This window comes from Gobius niger (assembly GCF_951799975.1).
Source record: "Gobius niger genome assembly, chromosome: 1".
Lineage (NCBI taxonomy): Eukaryota > Metazoa > Chordata > Actinopteri > Gobiiformes > Gobiidae > Gobius > Gobius niger.
In genome coordinates, this window is record NC_136852.1 from 60,367,805 (window position 1) to 60,383,483 (window position 15,679).

A 15,679-nucleotide genomic window follows, 5' to 3' on the forward strand; every position below is an offset into this window, starting at 1 on the left:
AACCATAGGGCAGGTGGACTGAGACACTGACTCTATTGTTCTGCGTCTTGGCAAAGGCTCATCTCCAACATTTCACTGAAGCTCGTACATTGCAAGACATACAAAAGAAGCTCGCATTTGAGGAAGACACACCCAGAAGGACACATTTAGTTTCTAGAAATTATTATTCAAAATAACAAAATAGGCAATTAAAGAAATGATAAATGAGCCATGCACCTGCACCAACAGTTGCATTGCTCCACGTTGTTTCTTCAGTGTTGTGAACGAAAGTACCGCTAGAGGGTGCTGCTTGTCATTTATCAAGCATTTGAAACTTTCTGTATCTGTAAGAAAGTCTCAGAGATTAACTCACTCCTTCTCTCTATTGGCTTTCTTTACTAAGTAAAGGCTGTTTGTGTTGTTATAGCCTACATATCTAAAAATCTTGCATTCTGCCATCTAGGGCTATTCAATTTTATTGTTAGCCATTCGCCATGAAAACAAAGTATTTTATGGCGCACAGCTGTTTAATTCCCATCACTGAATGGAGCCCAAAGGGTTTGTCTTCAATGGCTGTCCCCTGTAACCCTGATCCAAACGTCACTATACAGTATTCACCACAGCGCAGCTTCTGTCCTATTCAGGCCGAATCAGTGAAGGGGAAGTAACGTTATTGTTGTCCCTCAAAGGGACTTATGGCTATTCTTCCAGATGGGAGACAGTTGTTCAGTTCCCAAAGCCCGTTGCCACATTGTTGACAAACTAAAATGATCATTTTTTTGATGAGTTGCTGGAGCAGCTGTCCGTGGTGCTGAATTCCAATTCTCCCGATGATTTGACATTAATTCTTACTATCTATGTATTATCTATATCTATTTAGTGAAGCAAAATATTTTTTCCCAATGAACCATTTGAAGGTTTAGACATGAAAGAAGCGCAGGACTGAAGAGACTCTAGGCTTCTTTAACAGTTTTTTACGTCTATGCTTCTGTGCATCCTAAAAGCTTTTGGTGGTCCAGTCAAAGCAGACAAGGCAGCCTCCACATTGCGCAAGTAGACAGACGGAGGGGGTGGGCTGCTAATGTACGTGTATCCCAATAACAAGCCAACAGTAGCTGTGTGGGGCGGTGTCCAGGCGGACCAAGATCAACCTGAACTTTACGCATCATTGCCGCGAGTAGGTGAACCTCCATTTACTAGTGACAACCATGTTGAGTGCTGTCTGGTGAAAAAGTAAGTGTTCTGAAACCCAAAGTGCATTTGAGGTGAAGACATCGACTGCAAAGTTTTGGTCATGGGAGCGCGTGGATGGAGCTCGGCGCGCCTCGGTGTTGTACTTGTGGGATACAGTATTTTGTCTGGCCTGATGCTTCCAGCTGCGGAGGCAGGTTGCAGGGAGAGGAGCAGTCCGAGCTGCTGCACCGGGAGGAATAACGAGTGCTTTGAATACACTAGAAGAAAAACAATGTGCTACTGCGATGCCTATTGTCAGAAAACCAGAGACTGCTGTGAGGATTACCGGCAAGTGTGTCAGCTATCTGGTGAGTGGTTACTTTTGTAGCCTATGCTTTAATTAGACCAGTACTCAGTGTATTTGTTCAAATGTTTTTTGATCGTCTGTCTGTCTGTCTGTCTGTCTGTCTGTCTGTCTGTCTGTCTGTCTGTCTGTCTGTCTGTCTGGTGTGGGATAATAACGTGTAATCTGTGTTTAATAACCCTTTATAACTGCAGAAAACAATATGGCAAAACTCTATCAATAATATGTGTCCATAGAAATGTGTGAGATGCAGATGTCTCCTTTCATGTCACTATCCCGGCTGCTGTTATATTTTGCTGATGTGAGGATAACAAAACTAAAGAAGGTTAGAATTACTGCATGAGCACATTGAGATGCAAAGGCCGGTGGTTCTTGTGAAACATTTATTTCAATAGTCTGTGGATACACTCTGTCCTTGTTTTAAGTGCGCAATAACAGGTCTGCAGAGCAAAGCGCTCAAGTGCAGGCACACTCATCCTTCTATTTAGGCACATTAGGGGGACACTGTGCCTTTGTTATACTTACATTACAAGCAGCAACAGAAGTTCACAAGCCACAGCACTTGTGAAAATAGTACACGAGAAGTAGGACAAACTCAAAAGAAAAAAGGTTATAACACAAGTGAAAATATAGCTCTGTTGCAACTAAGTCTATATTTTGGAAACAGACCCAGGTGCACGCCCATTTTGACCACATTTTTGTTATCGTGATGTGCTGATGCATGTTGCAGGTCTAACATAGGACTGTCATCTTTAGCTAGTTTGTTTCATCTGCAGGTTAGATCTTCCTTCAGCTCTGTGCACTGTCTGCCACAGTTGTCCACTAACACGTGTCAGCTGCAACACAGTGACATCTGAGTACACACATTACATCACTGTTTGCATCACCTTTTACAGTAACACAGCTCTCACGTCGTGCACATACAAAGGTAAAGAAAAGTAGCAGTTGAGCTGAAAACTGACTGCAGCACAAAGTATGACAACTTTTATAGCTGCTGTTTCTACTACAATTATTAATGAAACAATAGCTACAAAATTAACTATTAACTCTTACTGTTAGTTATTGTTAGATATATATCAGACTAATACAAAACATGTCCTCATTAGTATGAAGATACACTATTTCATTTGCTTGAGGTTCTTTCTGCCACTGGGTAATTTATTACAGTGTCTTACAGTGATTTTCTGCATTAAGCAAATACAGAGGGAATATTCTGTTTTGTGGTTCAGCTTTGATCTGCCCACCCAGCACCTCTCAATGTCACTGATCTCCTCCCAAAAATCTATACCTTTTTATAATTGTGACTTCTTGTTTGGATCTTGAGTAAATCTTTTACACATAGAAATCTCCAGATCAGTTGCTTTGTTTGGCTTCCTTGTTAATGTGTCTACAGGAAACATTTATCCAGGGCCTGTTATTAGGGCCTATAGTCAGGAGTCCCTCACTACTATTAACAGGCTTAGCCAGTTCTGTGCTGCCCAACATTATAAGGCTGGTGGTCTGAAGCAAAGTCACAAGGAAATCTGAATCGGACATCCTAAAGAAGAACTGATCCACCACAACAGCTGGACATCTGTGTCCCATCAGAGAAGCCAGAGGACAAAGAATGACACATCTGAAGGGACTTTAACGGAGGTAACGAAGAATAAACTGACAGGCAGTTGTATTGATTAAATTTTTGCAAAATTCTCGGATGAAACAAAAATGAGGGAGAGTGAAGTAAAGGTGCACCTCACGTCTGGATGCGACAACTGAGACTGTGCTAACAAAGCAAGAGACAAACGTGCCGAGGCAAAGATCTGTTTCTGTTTCTCTGGCTTTAACTTAATTTTTAACTTTTCTGAGTGCACTGAAGTACATGGATGGTAGACCATGAAGGGTTCACTGGACCGAGAGGTGGTGGTCGGAGGGTCCGTGGCTGTAAACATACCATAACACCACACTGACCATGACATGAATAAACAACTGTGCTTTGTGAAGCACTTTGAGTGACTGTATTATCTGTATTATAGTATTAAGTGCTATACAAATAAGACTCACTTTCCTTTCATAACAACCTCAGCCATTGCTCAATGCACCAGTTCAGTTCTGTTGACTTTATTTGTACATGTGGGACACTGGTTAGCAGCATGTGTGTGTAGGCCATGGAATAGTTCCTTAGTGTAGGCGGTGTGTGGGATAGCAGTCTTCCAAGCATCTCTCAGGTCTTTGCAGGAAGGTTCTCAAAAACTGGAGGTGGCACTAGTTTGAGCCTGGGATGAGCACGCAAAGAGCACTTAACCCCTCACTACAGTCGTGGGCTATGGTGATTTCTGGTTTGCGACAGGAATCACCAAATGATGCCAAACCACGATACAACTGCGGCTTCCGACCTCTAAAGAAATCGTGAGCAGCTCAGAAACCACAACTAAATTAGACTTTTATTTGGTTACCAGCCACACGTGGTCACTCCATTGGGGTCAGAGGTCTGTTTTGCACATGGGGCCTGGGGGCGGAGCAGTGTCAGGCTATCAGTGAGGTTATCATGTGGGTGGTACGCCGGCCACACTGGTAGCACCACAGACAGAGGACGGGCCTCCAATTACCCTCTGACTTCTGAGGGCTTACAGCCAATGTGCACAGATTTAGCCCAGCTTAAGAGTGAACAGGGTACAGGGAAGACTGGTTGGAAACTCTTGACTATCGGGACGGAAGGACTGACAAGACTATTGATAACAGAGGAAAAAGCATGTTTGCTGATAAGGATGTGATGGCTGCTCCTACACCCCAGCTCCCGTGGGCAGAGGCAGAGCGATCAGTGTTCGTGTGATGTGGGAAAGCAGTGTCAGGTGGGCAGCACTAATGCAGCGGAATGCACAGATTCCACAGTGGCTTTGTGGATGTGTGCCACACCGCCCGCTGGCCCTGCACTCGCCTACTGCACCATGGGAATACCAGCAGGAGCTCCGTCTCTCTCTGGCACTCGCTCACTGTCTTTAGTTAAGTGTAGCGATATGGAATGAACTGGTCTCGTGTATCGTGACAGCCTCATGATAAATCTGGACAATGCTCATCCAATGCCAACTTTCCTGTGGCAGAGTGTCCAGGGTTATCTCAGAGGGGGATGCCATGTCTCTTTAGTCCCGTCATCAGAGAGAAGACAGAAGAGTTTTGATCAACGCCAGGTCCAACTGAAGGCAGGCAGGCTGTCAGGAGCTGGACTCTCTCCCCCTTCCGCCCTCTGCTGTGTGCTTTAGTGCACACATCGCTCTATATACATTCAGGCCCACCTTAATGTACCCATAGGCCCCCCAGGGCTTAAACAGAATTGTAGGACCCCACACCCCCTCAGCGCAAACCCTAACCCTAACCCTAATGCTAACCAATAACCCTAACCCTAAATCCCACAAAAAACCCTAACCCTGCTACTCCTGCATGTATCCCTCTGGGTCAGGTGGTCTGGGGAACATTTGGGCGCCAACCTTCTACATGACTTGTGGCCCAGTCAACGTGGCACATTGTCTGTGAGGTAGACTGTTAGTGCCTACGTGTAACCGAGGATGTTTAACTCTCTTCATGTGAAAGTATCGCCAGATTCTGAATGATCAATGCCCCAAACACTGTATTGACTGTTCAAATGTCTCCAGGCCTGTAATACAGGTAATAGACTTCTTCCATGTAAGACATCCCGTCCCGTCTCTCCATCCACTGTCCTCCGCACCCCTTTAGTATTTCCCTAACAGTAGGGCTCTGGGCTCCAGCCCCTGCTAGCCCATTGGTTAAGGTGGCTCACACATTACAACTATTGTTTTATTTTTGCACCAAGGGTTTGAGAAGCAATGGCAATTCTCTGTCTGTGCTTTACGGAATAGACAATAAAGCGCAAAATTACATGAAACAATATTTCAAATTGCAGCTCCTTTAGGCCCAAATGCATTGCTCCATTGAGGCAGCACACTAATAAAGCATAGGAAACTAGAGTATTGTCAATGGCTCAGCTTCAGTGCAGTCAATATGAAGACATTACTGTTAACCTCTTAACCCCCACCTGAACCAAGCACATTTTCTCCAGTTCCAAGTGTCAAAATAGCAACAAAATTTGACGAAAACAAGGATGGATCAACTGAAGACAAACAAAATTAAAGAGCGACAAAACAAAAGAAAAAAGTAACGTGAATGTGTGATGAAAATGCAACAAAAGAGTAACAGAAAAATGACAAAAAACAATGAAACAAAATGTCAAAAAAAAAAAAAAAAATAGGCCTATGGATCCCTAACTGAATATGAAGTGATGAATATGGTGAAGGCTAATTTATTTATTGTATTTAAGATGGCTGATAGAAATGTCAAAATCTCTGTAAAGTCTAGCACTTTCTTTATGAAGTGTTGACTTCCGCTCTAAATTGGCCTGTTAAAAGTCCAGGGCTATTAAACGTCTATGCTGGACAGGCGTAATTATTGCTTGGGACTTTTTGGCTTTGATCAGCGCAGCCATAGAGCCTCCTTGTGGCACAGATGTAATTACCTTCATCAACAGACTGAAAGGGGCTCCTGATTGCCGCTGCCACTGTTGCGTTCACTTGTGGTGCTGTGTTGTGCGCGCGCTTGTTTAAAGAAAATAAAACCGGAGAAAACAGGAAACTGAATTAGCCTCGGCAGATCTGAGCTTTTGAATGTCCGGCGTCTGGGTTGTAGCTACTGTGAGTCCACAAAAACCCGGGACATCAATTAAGAACTCACTTTATATTTTCAAATGTAATGAAAGTCATGAAAACAAGTTATGCTATTCCTTACTTTACCAGCAGCCACTGACTGCGTGCTGGGCTCATGGGGCCCCTGGTCACCGTGCACATCTCCCTGTGGAATTGGAAGCACAGAGAGGAGTCGGCAAGTGTCTGTCCCACCCAGGAACGGAGGCACGCCCTGTCCCGATCTGAAGCAGCGTCGCGGGTGCTTTGGAAACAACGCGGTATGCAGCTCGGCAAAAGGTAAAAGTCCTTCCCCCAAACTAGACCCTCTGTTTCCTCTTATAATAATAATGCAAGCTTTTCCAGACGCTTAAGGTGGCTATACAATTTCCTGCATTATTCATTCACTCCATACTCGGTGATGGAAAGAGAGATGTGATCAGGCTGCTCATACCTACTATTTCAACAAACAAGTTAATGTTGCAATATCTCTGGGGAACTTGGTTTTACTTGAGCAACACTTCCGCACACATCTGGCACAAAGTGTTATCTTGGATTGCTTTCTTAACTGTTCACACATTTACCAGAAAGCACAACGAAAAGATACCAAGTGGAATGCAACGTGAAAAGTCACTGAACCAAATAAAACAAGTTAAAATCTTTGTATATGCTTGGTGTCCGTAGAAGTTGCAAAGATTCTGCCTGATTCCTACAAGCGGAACTTCAAGGACCCTTGGAGAAGGCCACACATGCTGATGAAGGAGGAGAAGGCCAGGTAAGGGGCTATTAACAAACTGTACACAACAAAATATAGTCACGAGGTCCCAGTCAACACAGTCACTCCCCTGCATCTTTCAAGTTCACTCACTGGAAATAATTACAGCCCGACCCCGAGTACGCTGAAGGATAATATTCCCCACGGGGAACTCAACTCAGCAGCTTTATTTCATTATTAACTGCACTGACTCTGGTTATTAGCTGTTGCCAGGCCTTCCAGCTACAGCAAAGATATCCATACATGTAACTGAATGTAGATTATGCAGATCTTCAATATCAGACAGCATTTGTAGTGGAAATTCTCTCTCTGACTCTGAAGGGAATTCTTGTTTTTTGAACCATGTTATTTTGTTTCAAAGGTCGGCGTAACACAGTATCATCTTTGTGCTAAAGATAAAGAGCACAGATCAAGGCCTTAAACTGTACCATGAACTTTGACAAAACATAGTTTTTTTCTAAAGGAGTTAGCCTCGCTGATAATGCCTCAGAAATGTAAGCAAAAGTTCAAAAGTTTAGCCCAGCCCACCTGGATGACATCGTCAGCTGTGTCTGCTGAAGTGATGAGGACTAGATAACATTATGTCTGTTTCATTTCTAATTAGACATGGGAGCACTTTGTTTTGCAAGTACCAGGGGAACATTACTCATATTTGGTGCTGTAACTTAAGAAATCCCCTAAACATGGACTCACAGGGAGATAATTTGATCATCTATGACACTTTTGGGATAAGTTGGATTCTTTAGATTACACAAGACAAGCAAATTATGTTTTTCTTTCTTTCTTAGCCTATTAGTTAGAAGCCGAATTATGTCTTGGTTGTGAAATTATTACTCTTTTTTTCTGCCTTAGAATTGTAGAACTACTCAGCAAAACAGCGGCCTCCACGTTGCCATCTGTATTGGATTGTTTTAAAATTGAGGATATAAACATCATGAATAATTCAGGCCATTTATCCCATCTCTTTTCTCTCTTTTGATGCCGGCAGTATTTCTTACGAATCCATCCATTGTTGTTGATTCACGATTATTCAGTGGCAGAGGATGAGTCCCGTCTGCAGAGCCCAGAGCTTTGGGATCATTTGGTCTGCAGTGCGCCGACAAACAGCTGTGTTGATGTTACAGAAAACCTTAGTCACCCACAGATCACCTTCAACTTGAGCACAAAATCGATCAAATCTCTCTGTGGTTTCTTTGTTGTGTCTTGGTCTGGTTAGTCCTCATCAAGGACAGTCCACTGATTTGGACAAAATTACTCAAGGACTGAGCCGTAAGTAAATACAACTCGAGCACAATTATTACGCGAAGTGTAAAGTGAGTTCTTTGACCATATTGTTATATTTTTTCTTCACATCTTCAAACTCCAAACTGTGTAAAACTGAAAGGCTGTCGGATTGAAGCGTCCCAGGTGAAGGCGATGTTTGTCATGAGAGGAACTGTGGTCAAATGTGCTCTGAATCAAGTGTGCAGAATTATTATGCAGCTATTTTCCCTCACACAAAATGGGGAGGAAAAAAACATCTGAAAACCTCCCTGGGACAGGACGCAGAACCATCAAATGTTTTGTTGCCAATAGCAACAGAGTCCTGAGTAGTGACTTGACCGCAAAAGACACAAAGTAATAAAGAACGAGGGAAAAAAATCAAGCATAAAGCCATCAGGAATCCATTATCTACCAGTGTTGCCATTTTCAGCAGCTGTAACTGAAGTGCCCAGAGGAGAACAAGGTGTTCAGTGCAGAGACTTCGCCAAAGTGAGAAATGTGTAAACCACGGTTGATCAAGATGCATAAGCTAAAATGTTTAGAGTGGGTCAGGAATCATTTACAGCAATACATTGCGTAATAAATGCGCACACCGAGTAGTGAAAAATACTAGCCAATAGATTCCAAACAGCCCTTTTACAATGAAAAACTGAAGTTTGTTTAGTTACGCCTTGATGAATAAAAACATGGCACCTGTTGTTTTAAATTTACAGAATGTCCTCACTGGTGACAATGAATTTAAGGTAACTGTAAATGGTTTTGTTGTTGGCTCTGTGTTTAAATACCCGTGTCTTGTGTTCTACAGCTACTGTGTGTACCTGCGAGTGAAGCAGGCCAGCGCTGCCTGCAAGAACCAGCTGTGGAGCGCCCAGCTGGTGCGGGAGAGGCTCGTCTGTGCAGAATGCCAGAGTGACGCCATGTCCAAGTCCGACCGCTGCGGAGGGGAGGGTCTGGAGGGCTCCAGGTAAATACTGGTATCACTGCATCAATTATTCATGGGTCTCAACTGATGGAAAACTACTCAGGACCAATCCCATTTAGTTTGGATGGTCAAAAAACTTCAAAATGATGGAAAACAGTTAATGTGACTGAAATCCAAGGATAGCACAAGTCAGTGTCACTAACTTTCCAAGATACAGTTTAAATGAACTCCCTCTGCACATTCTTCTTTGACTGATGCCTACTATTGGCAGACATGCTTCTGTCAGTCTACCCAAGGCAAATGGCCCCCACCGTGTGTGGTATAAAATAATGAATAATAGTCACTGTAGCTCTTTGAGAAGGTTGAGAAGCGCAATACAAATTCAAGTCACTATTATCATGATTATTAAAAGATAAGGGCAGCATGCAGGAGTTATTACAATATTATGTTCTAATGATGCTTTTGTGATATGTTTGGTTTATAGTGGAATAGGATTTACTGTATGCACTCATTATAGGCACTGTATTTGTTTTGTTTACAAACAATGAAAGAAGGAGCAGGTAAATGAATTGTGTTCCAACTTAGTATTAACTTTTGTTAAACATTGCTAAATTCCAGTTTGTCACAGGGATGAGTTTATATGCATGTTTCACAACTTTCAGGGTCACTTTTCAGGGCTACTGTCAGAAATACTACCAAAAACTAGCCCACAAGTTTATGAAATAGATACAAATGCTTTGTAATTAAAAGCACAGTTTTCCCCACACAAATGCCTGAGTTTACAATATACTGAGTGAGGACAAAACAAATGTCATTCAACTACCTTTAAGGCATAGAGCTATTAAGGGATAAACCTCACACTCTTACACTGTGACAGAGCCTCAACTCTGACAATGTTCAAATCCAGGCTGAAAACAGTTCTTTTTGCCCACGCATATAACTGAAAGTATTTTATCTGCACTCTTGCCTTTTACTGTAATTGATTAATTTTATGTTGATGTTTTTATTGATTCTGTTTGCTTTCTTGTATTTATGCAACTGTGAAGCACTTTGAATTGCCTTGTGTAAGAATGGTGCTCTACAAATAAACTTGCCTTGCCTAATTGATAATAACTCTGTCTGTGTTGTATAGGACGTTCTGGGTTGCGGCCTCAGTCCCTGGTTGCCATGGCTCCTGGGCGAGAGAGTCTTCATCCGAGAGCTGCCACTGTCCGTCTTACTCTGTGCTCTTCGTGTGAGTCCTTTCACATGTGCAGGGACAACATATATAAACTGCAAGAGACTGTCTCCAGCATCCTACTGCTGTCTCCTCTCACCACCGTATACACTATAAGCACACAGCAATAGCATCACACCAGCCTGTATAGTCCTTTTGCTTATCTACCTCTTTTATGGCAATGTACAAATAAATTGATCTATTATTTTTCTGAACATTTTATATTTTTGATTGTTCTATGTACTGTTATATGAAGTGCCTATCGTTATGTTTGTCCACCCAGTAGTTTTTATTTTTTTTAATTTTTTTTACACTTTTCATTGCTTGAATACGCAATGACTGCATGACTTAAATTACACCCAAAATAACCTACAAGTCAAATGAAATGTCAGCATTGACGCGCGGACTCTCAGGTCTGATATAAAGCTTGTATTTTAATGGAGCTGACATAATGGTTTTCTTTGTTATTTTTCAAGAAAATACGCTCCTGAAAATACCCATTTATTGCTACTTTCACATCCAAGCTGTAGACCAATGTTATTGCTACTGTCAGTAACACCTGTCTACTTTTACAAGCTGCAAAAAATATGTGTCTTCCATGTGTCTTAGAGCAACGTTACTCCCAATTTATCATTTAACAAGAACACCTCCCCACACTCCCAGGAAGATGAGCCTGTTTATCTTTTTGCACTCCTCTTCATTCCAACATGTTATGGCCCTAAAATGTGTTTGTGTTAATTTATTTTAATATTGTCATAATTTTAGAGCAACACTGCATATTTTGTTAGTACAAATAAAATAATACCACTTTAAAGTGAATTTTGTAATATGCTTTATTAAAAAATATTTATAAAATGAAGAAGCCCATACCCATTAGCTGCTAAAACTCATACTTGGCATTCTTGCTTTCCTGGGTCTAAACGAAACAGCGACAAGTAAAAACCAGCTAATGTATGTAATCTTGAGTTTTGCTGACCTTATCCTACAATTAGGAGGTGTTTTGTGATGTAACGCGCTGCAGGAGAATGTGCTTAAAGTTGAGCTTAAAGGCTTGAGACACACACTTAAAGTTTACATAATGTGTAAATATGACAGCCTTTATGGCTGTTGTGTGTTTTCCTTTTAGAAGAAGGGCAGAAGTTTAAAAAAAAGAGGTTTATGCCTGAGGGGCTTTTGATGCAGGAGGAGTACCTTGTTGTTGTTGTTTTTCCACAAAACTGTAAAAGGTTTCAGAAGAGTGTTTTGACACTTGAGCTTCTCCATCTCACATCATTGCCCGCTGCAGTTCACCATAGCTCCAAAAACAACAGGCCTTGGTCAGCACAACTCTTTCTTTTGTCTTTGTTGAACAGAGGCAGTAAAGTGCTGTCTTCCTGCTCCCTGTCTCTCTGAGACTGCCTTCATCTCCCTGGCTGCTCTGGCTGTGGCACTGCCCCAAACTTACACTGGTCAGAACGAGCCTGTGTCTGGCTCAGTGCCTGATGTCCTTCGACAGCAGTGAGCTCTAGGATTACCCCTCCTGAAAAGGAGGGCATTCCAGCTCAGCCAACCTTTGTCAGAGTAGCCTCTGTTTGCTTTGGACAAGACAGCTGTCCGATAACTAGCCCCCAGTGATGGTATAATATGGCTGTGTGTATTCTGATCAATTACCTTCATTAATAGTCTATTAATTATAAAGCCTCAATATTAATATTTTAAATACTATGTCGCTCAAAAGGAGTTGAGAGCAGAGTTATCAAATCTTGTATTATGTGAGTAAAATACCATGCTAAAAGTTGCAATTACATTGGTTTTTAAAATGCCTTTGTTAACTGGGTTCTGTTACACTGTCAGTATCTCCTCAGTGCGCATTGCAACAGTGACAAATATATATGCTTTTGAAAGTCCGTACAGTAATTAGCAAGTCATCCTAATGAGAGCTTGTTGGCCTCGTAAAAGCAGCTGGTCCAGCAAGGAGGAATGATAATGAATGGACGCTTCAGCGCAGAGACCTGAGCTATGCATCAACACAGCTGCACCTTCAGGACGGCCACAGTAAACATCAACCTGCCTGAAAGGAACAGTCGCTGGCTTGTCTTCGTGGTCTTGCTTCATTACACAACAGGACATTTTTTGGTGTAATGTGAAGCCTTTTGTAAACAACATAAAACAGTGTTGTTGCCTTCGAAAATAGACTGAATGATTATGGCGCCCCCGTGTGGCTTAGGGCCCGAACAGCTAAGAATAGTCATGATCACATACTCATATTCAGTATAAACATTTTATTGGGCATAAAATTCACCAGTCATCCACTAATTTAATGAGACTATCATTGTGTCTATACAAAGGAATAGGTTTGCACAACACATCTTTGTTTATATAGAACATAGTTCACATAATCTAAAGTGTGCAGAATAATGTTTGATATTTTAGTTTAATTCTATATGTTTACATAAAAATAAAAATAAATCAACAGTAAAGCTGGATGAAAAAAGGATACAAAGACACATTTGAAGCAAATCATGGCTGCAGGTTGAATTGTGACAAACTATAAAAACTACAATACACAATTCACATTCATATTTGTTAAGGCAAATGCTCATTCTTTGACAAATACCAGTGTGCAAACAATGACACAATCCCTTAGAAATGACGAAGACTGAAAAATGTCAAATTAATTGATAACAAAAAAAGCAGAAATTATTTTTACCTAAAGGAAACTATGCCTCTCTTAATACAAACAAAAGAGCTTAAAGTGAGTAACATGAGATGAAGTAGAAGGTTTTACAAGGAAAAGTCCAAGTGTTATGCAATTTTTTATTTCAGTCTTTTCATCTGCTGGTTTGTGTTATGAATCTTTAAATCCATTTTGTCAGCCTTATTCAGCAGTGAATCAATTGAGGCATCTTGATCATCAATTTCAGACTGGAGACCCAGTCCAAGATTTTTTAGTCTTGATAGGCCATCAGCCATATCATCTAAGTTGTAAAAATGAAGTAAAATAGTAAAAAATATGATAATTGCTAGAAACCGAGTGAACAAACTTTAGGCTGTAACAAATTAAGAACTTACCTAAGTTGTTGTCCAGAGTATGGTGTGCCTCTCTTAGTACTTTGTTTTTAGGGTAACCATTTTGTCCATATGAGCAATCATCTACTGATGCAGAAGCTCCAAACCCTGTAACAAACAAAAGGTTACTTTAAATGATAAAAAAAAAGACTTGTTGATGTTGATTATACTTGACAAAAGCAAATAGCGATGATGAGACAAACTAACCTCCAGTATCTAGCTTTCTTAGGTTGGGATGGCTAGCTTGGTACTTATCTTCATTTCCTCTGCTGTTAGATAAGGCATTCTGCAATCTGTAACAGTAAATAAATAAAGGCAAAAGTCAGGTCTTAGAGGTGAGCCGCTACCAGCAATAATTTTTAAGGTATTCTTCAATGACTGAAGCCAGTAGTATTCAGTTACATTTACTCAAGTACATTTATTTGAGTAACTTTTTGAAGTAATTGTACTTATTAGAGTAGTATTACCATACCTTTTACATCTACTTGAGTAATATTATAATGTATAAAGCATCTGTACTCTTACTTGAGCAAATGTTGAGTAAATCTTGAAGTGGCAAAAGCTTCATGTTGACAGATACAATAGATTTGGTTTGTGTTTCATGTACTTTATTGTCCAGTTATTGTCCTGTCATTTCCTTTGGAGATTCTAGAATTTTTGCATAATTTATGTCACTACTGAATCGTAAATCAGTCTTTTACGCTTAGTTACACAGTACTCAAGAAGCATTTTTCCCAGGTACTTTGTTTACTCTTACTTGAGTAAATATTTTACCTACTCTAACCACCTCTGTGAACGATAAATATATCTCCGACTAAATAAATGCTTGTACATATTTATATTTTGGGTGAAATGTTATGTGGTTTGGCCTTAGCAAATTGCTGTTGTTTCAAACATTTGACCAGGTAAAGTAAATAAAACAACCATCACAGTCTAATCCAATGCTATTTATTTATTCAGTAAAGCACACTGGCTTAATTGATGTGCACGGTATACTGTATCTTTAGTTAACTGATTGATCACCTTTATTGACCACAGCCCCAAATATGTGAATGTAGACAAAGGGGTGGACGAGGATCTTACCTGTCACTGGCCTGGTACGCTTTGGGCTCTTCTGGAGGTGGCTTGGTCTCTGGCTGTCCTTTAAAGTAATTAACCAAACCACCCCACACACTCTTGATACTGTTGATGTGCCTCTGACTTGTCTTCAGGTCCTGGTCCATGTTATCCAGCATCTTGTCGGTCCTTTTCAGAGCCTCCCCCTGACGCATGAGCTCCTAAACAAAAATAAAGGTACAAGAAAGTATGTAGGAGATAGACCAGATTCATAAAGGGGGAAAAAAAATTCAAACACATAAATCAACTCTAACTTAAAACAATACATCCTTAGTCAAACCGGAGGGAATCATACCTCTGCAGTCTCCACACCCATCTTCTCTGACTCGTAAATTAGTCCAAGTGAGCGGTGACTGCTGTCCACAGCAGACTTGGCTGTCCGCATCACTTCTTGCTCCAGGTACTTTTGTTTTCTTTCTGATTCACTTAAATGACTGTCACCAAATTCATCATCACCAAATCCTCTGTTGTCTTTTTTAGGTCTGAAATCTTCTTCATCGTCACTATCTGCAAACGGGTTGTGGGACTTTGGATACGCCATCTGTTAGGAAAAAAAGACATAAGCTACATTCATTAGCAAGACATGTTAGTATAAAATGTAGTGTAAACAAAGGCTTGAGTATTTTTTTTGGCTAATAAAGAAATGTTATGTAAGCACACACACTCTTCTGATTGTCAGATCATCACTCATTTGGCCATGGTGTCATGATGGCCCTATATTTGAATTATAAATAAGGCTAGCTTGCTATCTGGCTAACCAGTTAGCAACGTGTGTCACTTGGGGAGGGAAAAAATCAATATTAACAACAAAAATGTTTAGATACTACGCTTATCAATCTGCCAACACAATTACATGCGAGGATCGACAATAATAATAATAATACAAATCACGCAAAACAAACCGTTTGCAGAGAACAAGACACTACTGTGTGTTGTTGCTTATCAGCTGACAAGACTCTTCCTGGTACGTCAAATGACGTCACAGCTCTGAGTCTGGAATCCGCGCTGAACGTAGAGGTGGTAACGGTGGTAACTATCGTCGTTGTGTAAAACGTTGCTATGACTATTGTGTGAGAACATATACATTATATCAATAAGAACTGTTATGCAGTATTCCCATAGTATTCCACGTCCAAATCTAAACGAAAAGATATGT

General features: G+C 40.9%; 2 protein-coding genes across 3 annotated transcripts; one reads left to right on the forward strand and one right to left on the reverse strand.

Moving 5' to 3' along the window:
* The first annotated feature begins 1,107 nt into the window (after positions 1-1,107).
* On the forward strand, positions 1,108-10,596 carry LOC306982876 (somatomedin-B and thrombospondin type-1 domain-containing protein). 2 transcript variants are annotated; one of them, XM_079582585.1, is made up of 5 exons: positions 1,108-1,520; positions 6,301-6,483; positions 6,868-6,958; positions 9,027-9,185; positions 10,276-10,596. In XM_079582585.1, exons 1-5 carry the CDS (start codon positions 1,274-1,276, stop codon positions 10,379-10,381), a joined length of 786 nt encoding a protein of 261 aa, XP_079438711.1. In that variant the 5' UTR covers positions 1,108-1,273; the 3' UTR covers positions 10,382-10,596. The 2 variants fall into 2 exon arrangements, with proteins under 2 accessions (XP_079438711.1, XP_079438710.1); XM_079582584.1 differs by having other exon boundaries at positions 6,298-6,483; positions 10,276-10,592.
* A 2,224-nt stretch (positions 10,597-12,820) lies between these two features.
* snap29 (synaptosome associated protein 29) lies at positions 12,821-15,551 on the reverse strand. The gene is made up of 6 exons (XM_079582570.1): positions 15,426-15,551; positions 14,819-15,064; positions 14,491-14,684; positions 13,615-13,700; positions 13,411-13,515; positions 12,821-13,316 (listed from the first exon to the last, which is right to left on the reverse strand). Exons 2-6 carry the CDS (start codon positions 15,062-15,064, stop codon positions 13,156-13,158), a joined length of 792 nt encoding a protein of 263 aa, XP_079438696.1. The 5' UTR covers positions 15,426-15,551; the 3' UTR covers positions 12,821-13,155.
* Between the last annotated feature and the right edge of the window lie 128 nt (positions 15,552-15,679).

Excerpts from the sequence above, each read along its gene's own strand:
- snap29 (XM_079582570.1), bottom strand. The coding sequence starts at position 15,064 with ATGGCGTATCCAAAGTCCCACAACCCGTTTGCAGATAGTGACGATGAA. Across the intron at positions 13,701-14,490 it reads GCGTACCAGGCCAGTGACAG|ATTGCAGAATGCCTTATCTA; the intron begins GTAAGATCCTCG and ends TTACTGTTACAG. Across the intron at positions 13,317-13,410 it reads TACTCTGGACAACAACTTAG|ATGATATGGCTGATGGCCTA; the intron begins GTAAGTTCTTAA and ends TTTACAACTTAG.
- LOC306982876 (XM_079582584.1), top strand. The coding sequence starts at position 1,274 with ATGGGAGCGCGTGGATGGAGCTCGGCGCGCCTCGGTGTTGTACTTGTG. Across the intron at positions 6,484-6,867 it reads GGTATGCAGCTCGGCAAAAG|AAGTTGCAAAGATTCTGCCT; the intron begins GTAAAAGTCCTT and ends TGGTGTCCGTAG. Across the intron at positions 9,186-10,275 it reads GAGGGTCTGGAGGGCTCCAG|GACGTTCTGGGTTGCGGCCT; the intron begins GTAAATACTGGT and ends TGTGTTGTATAG.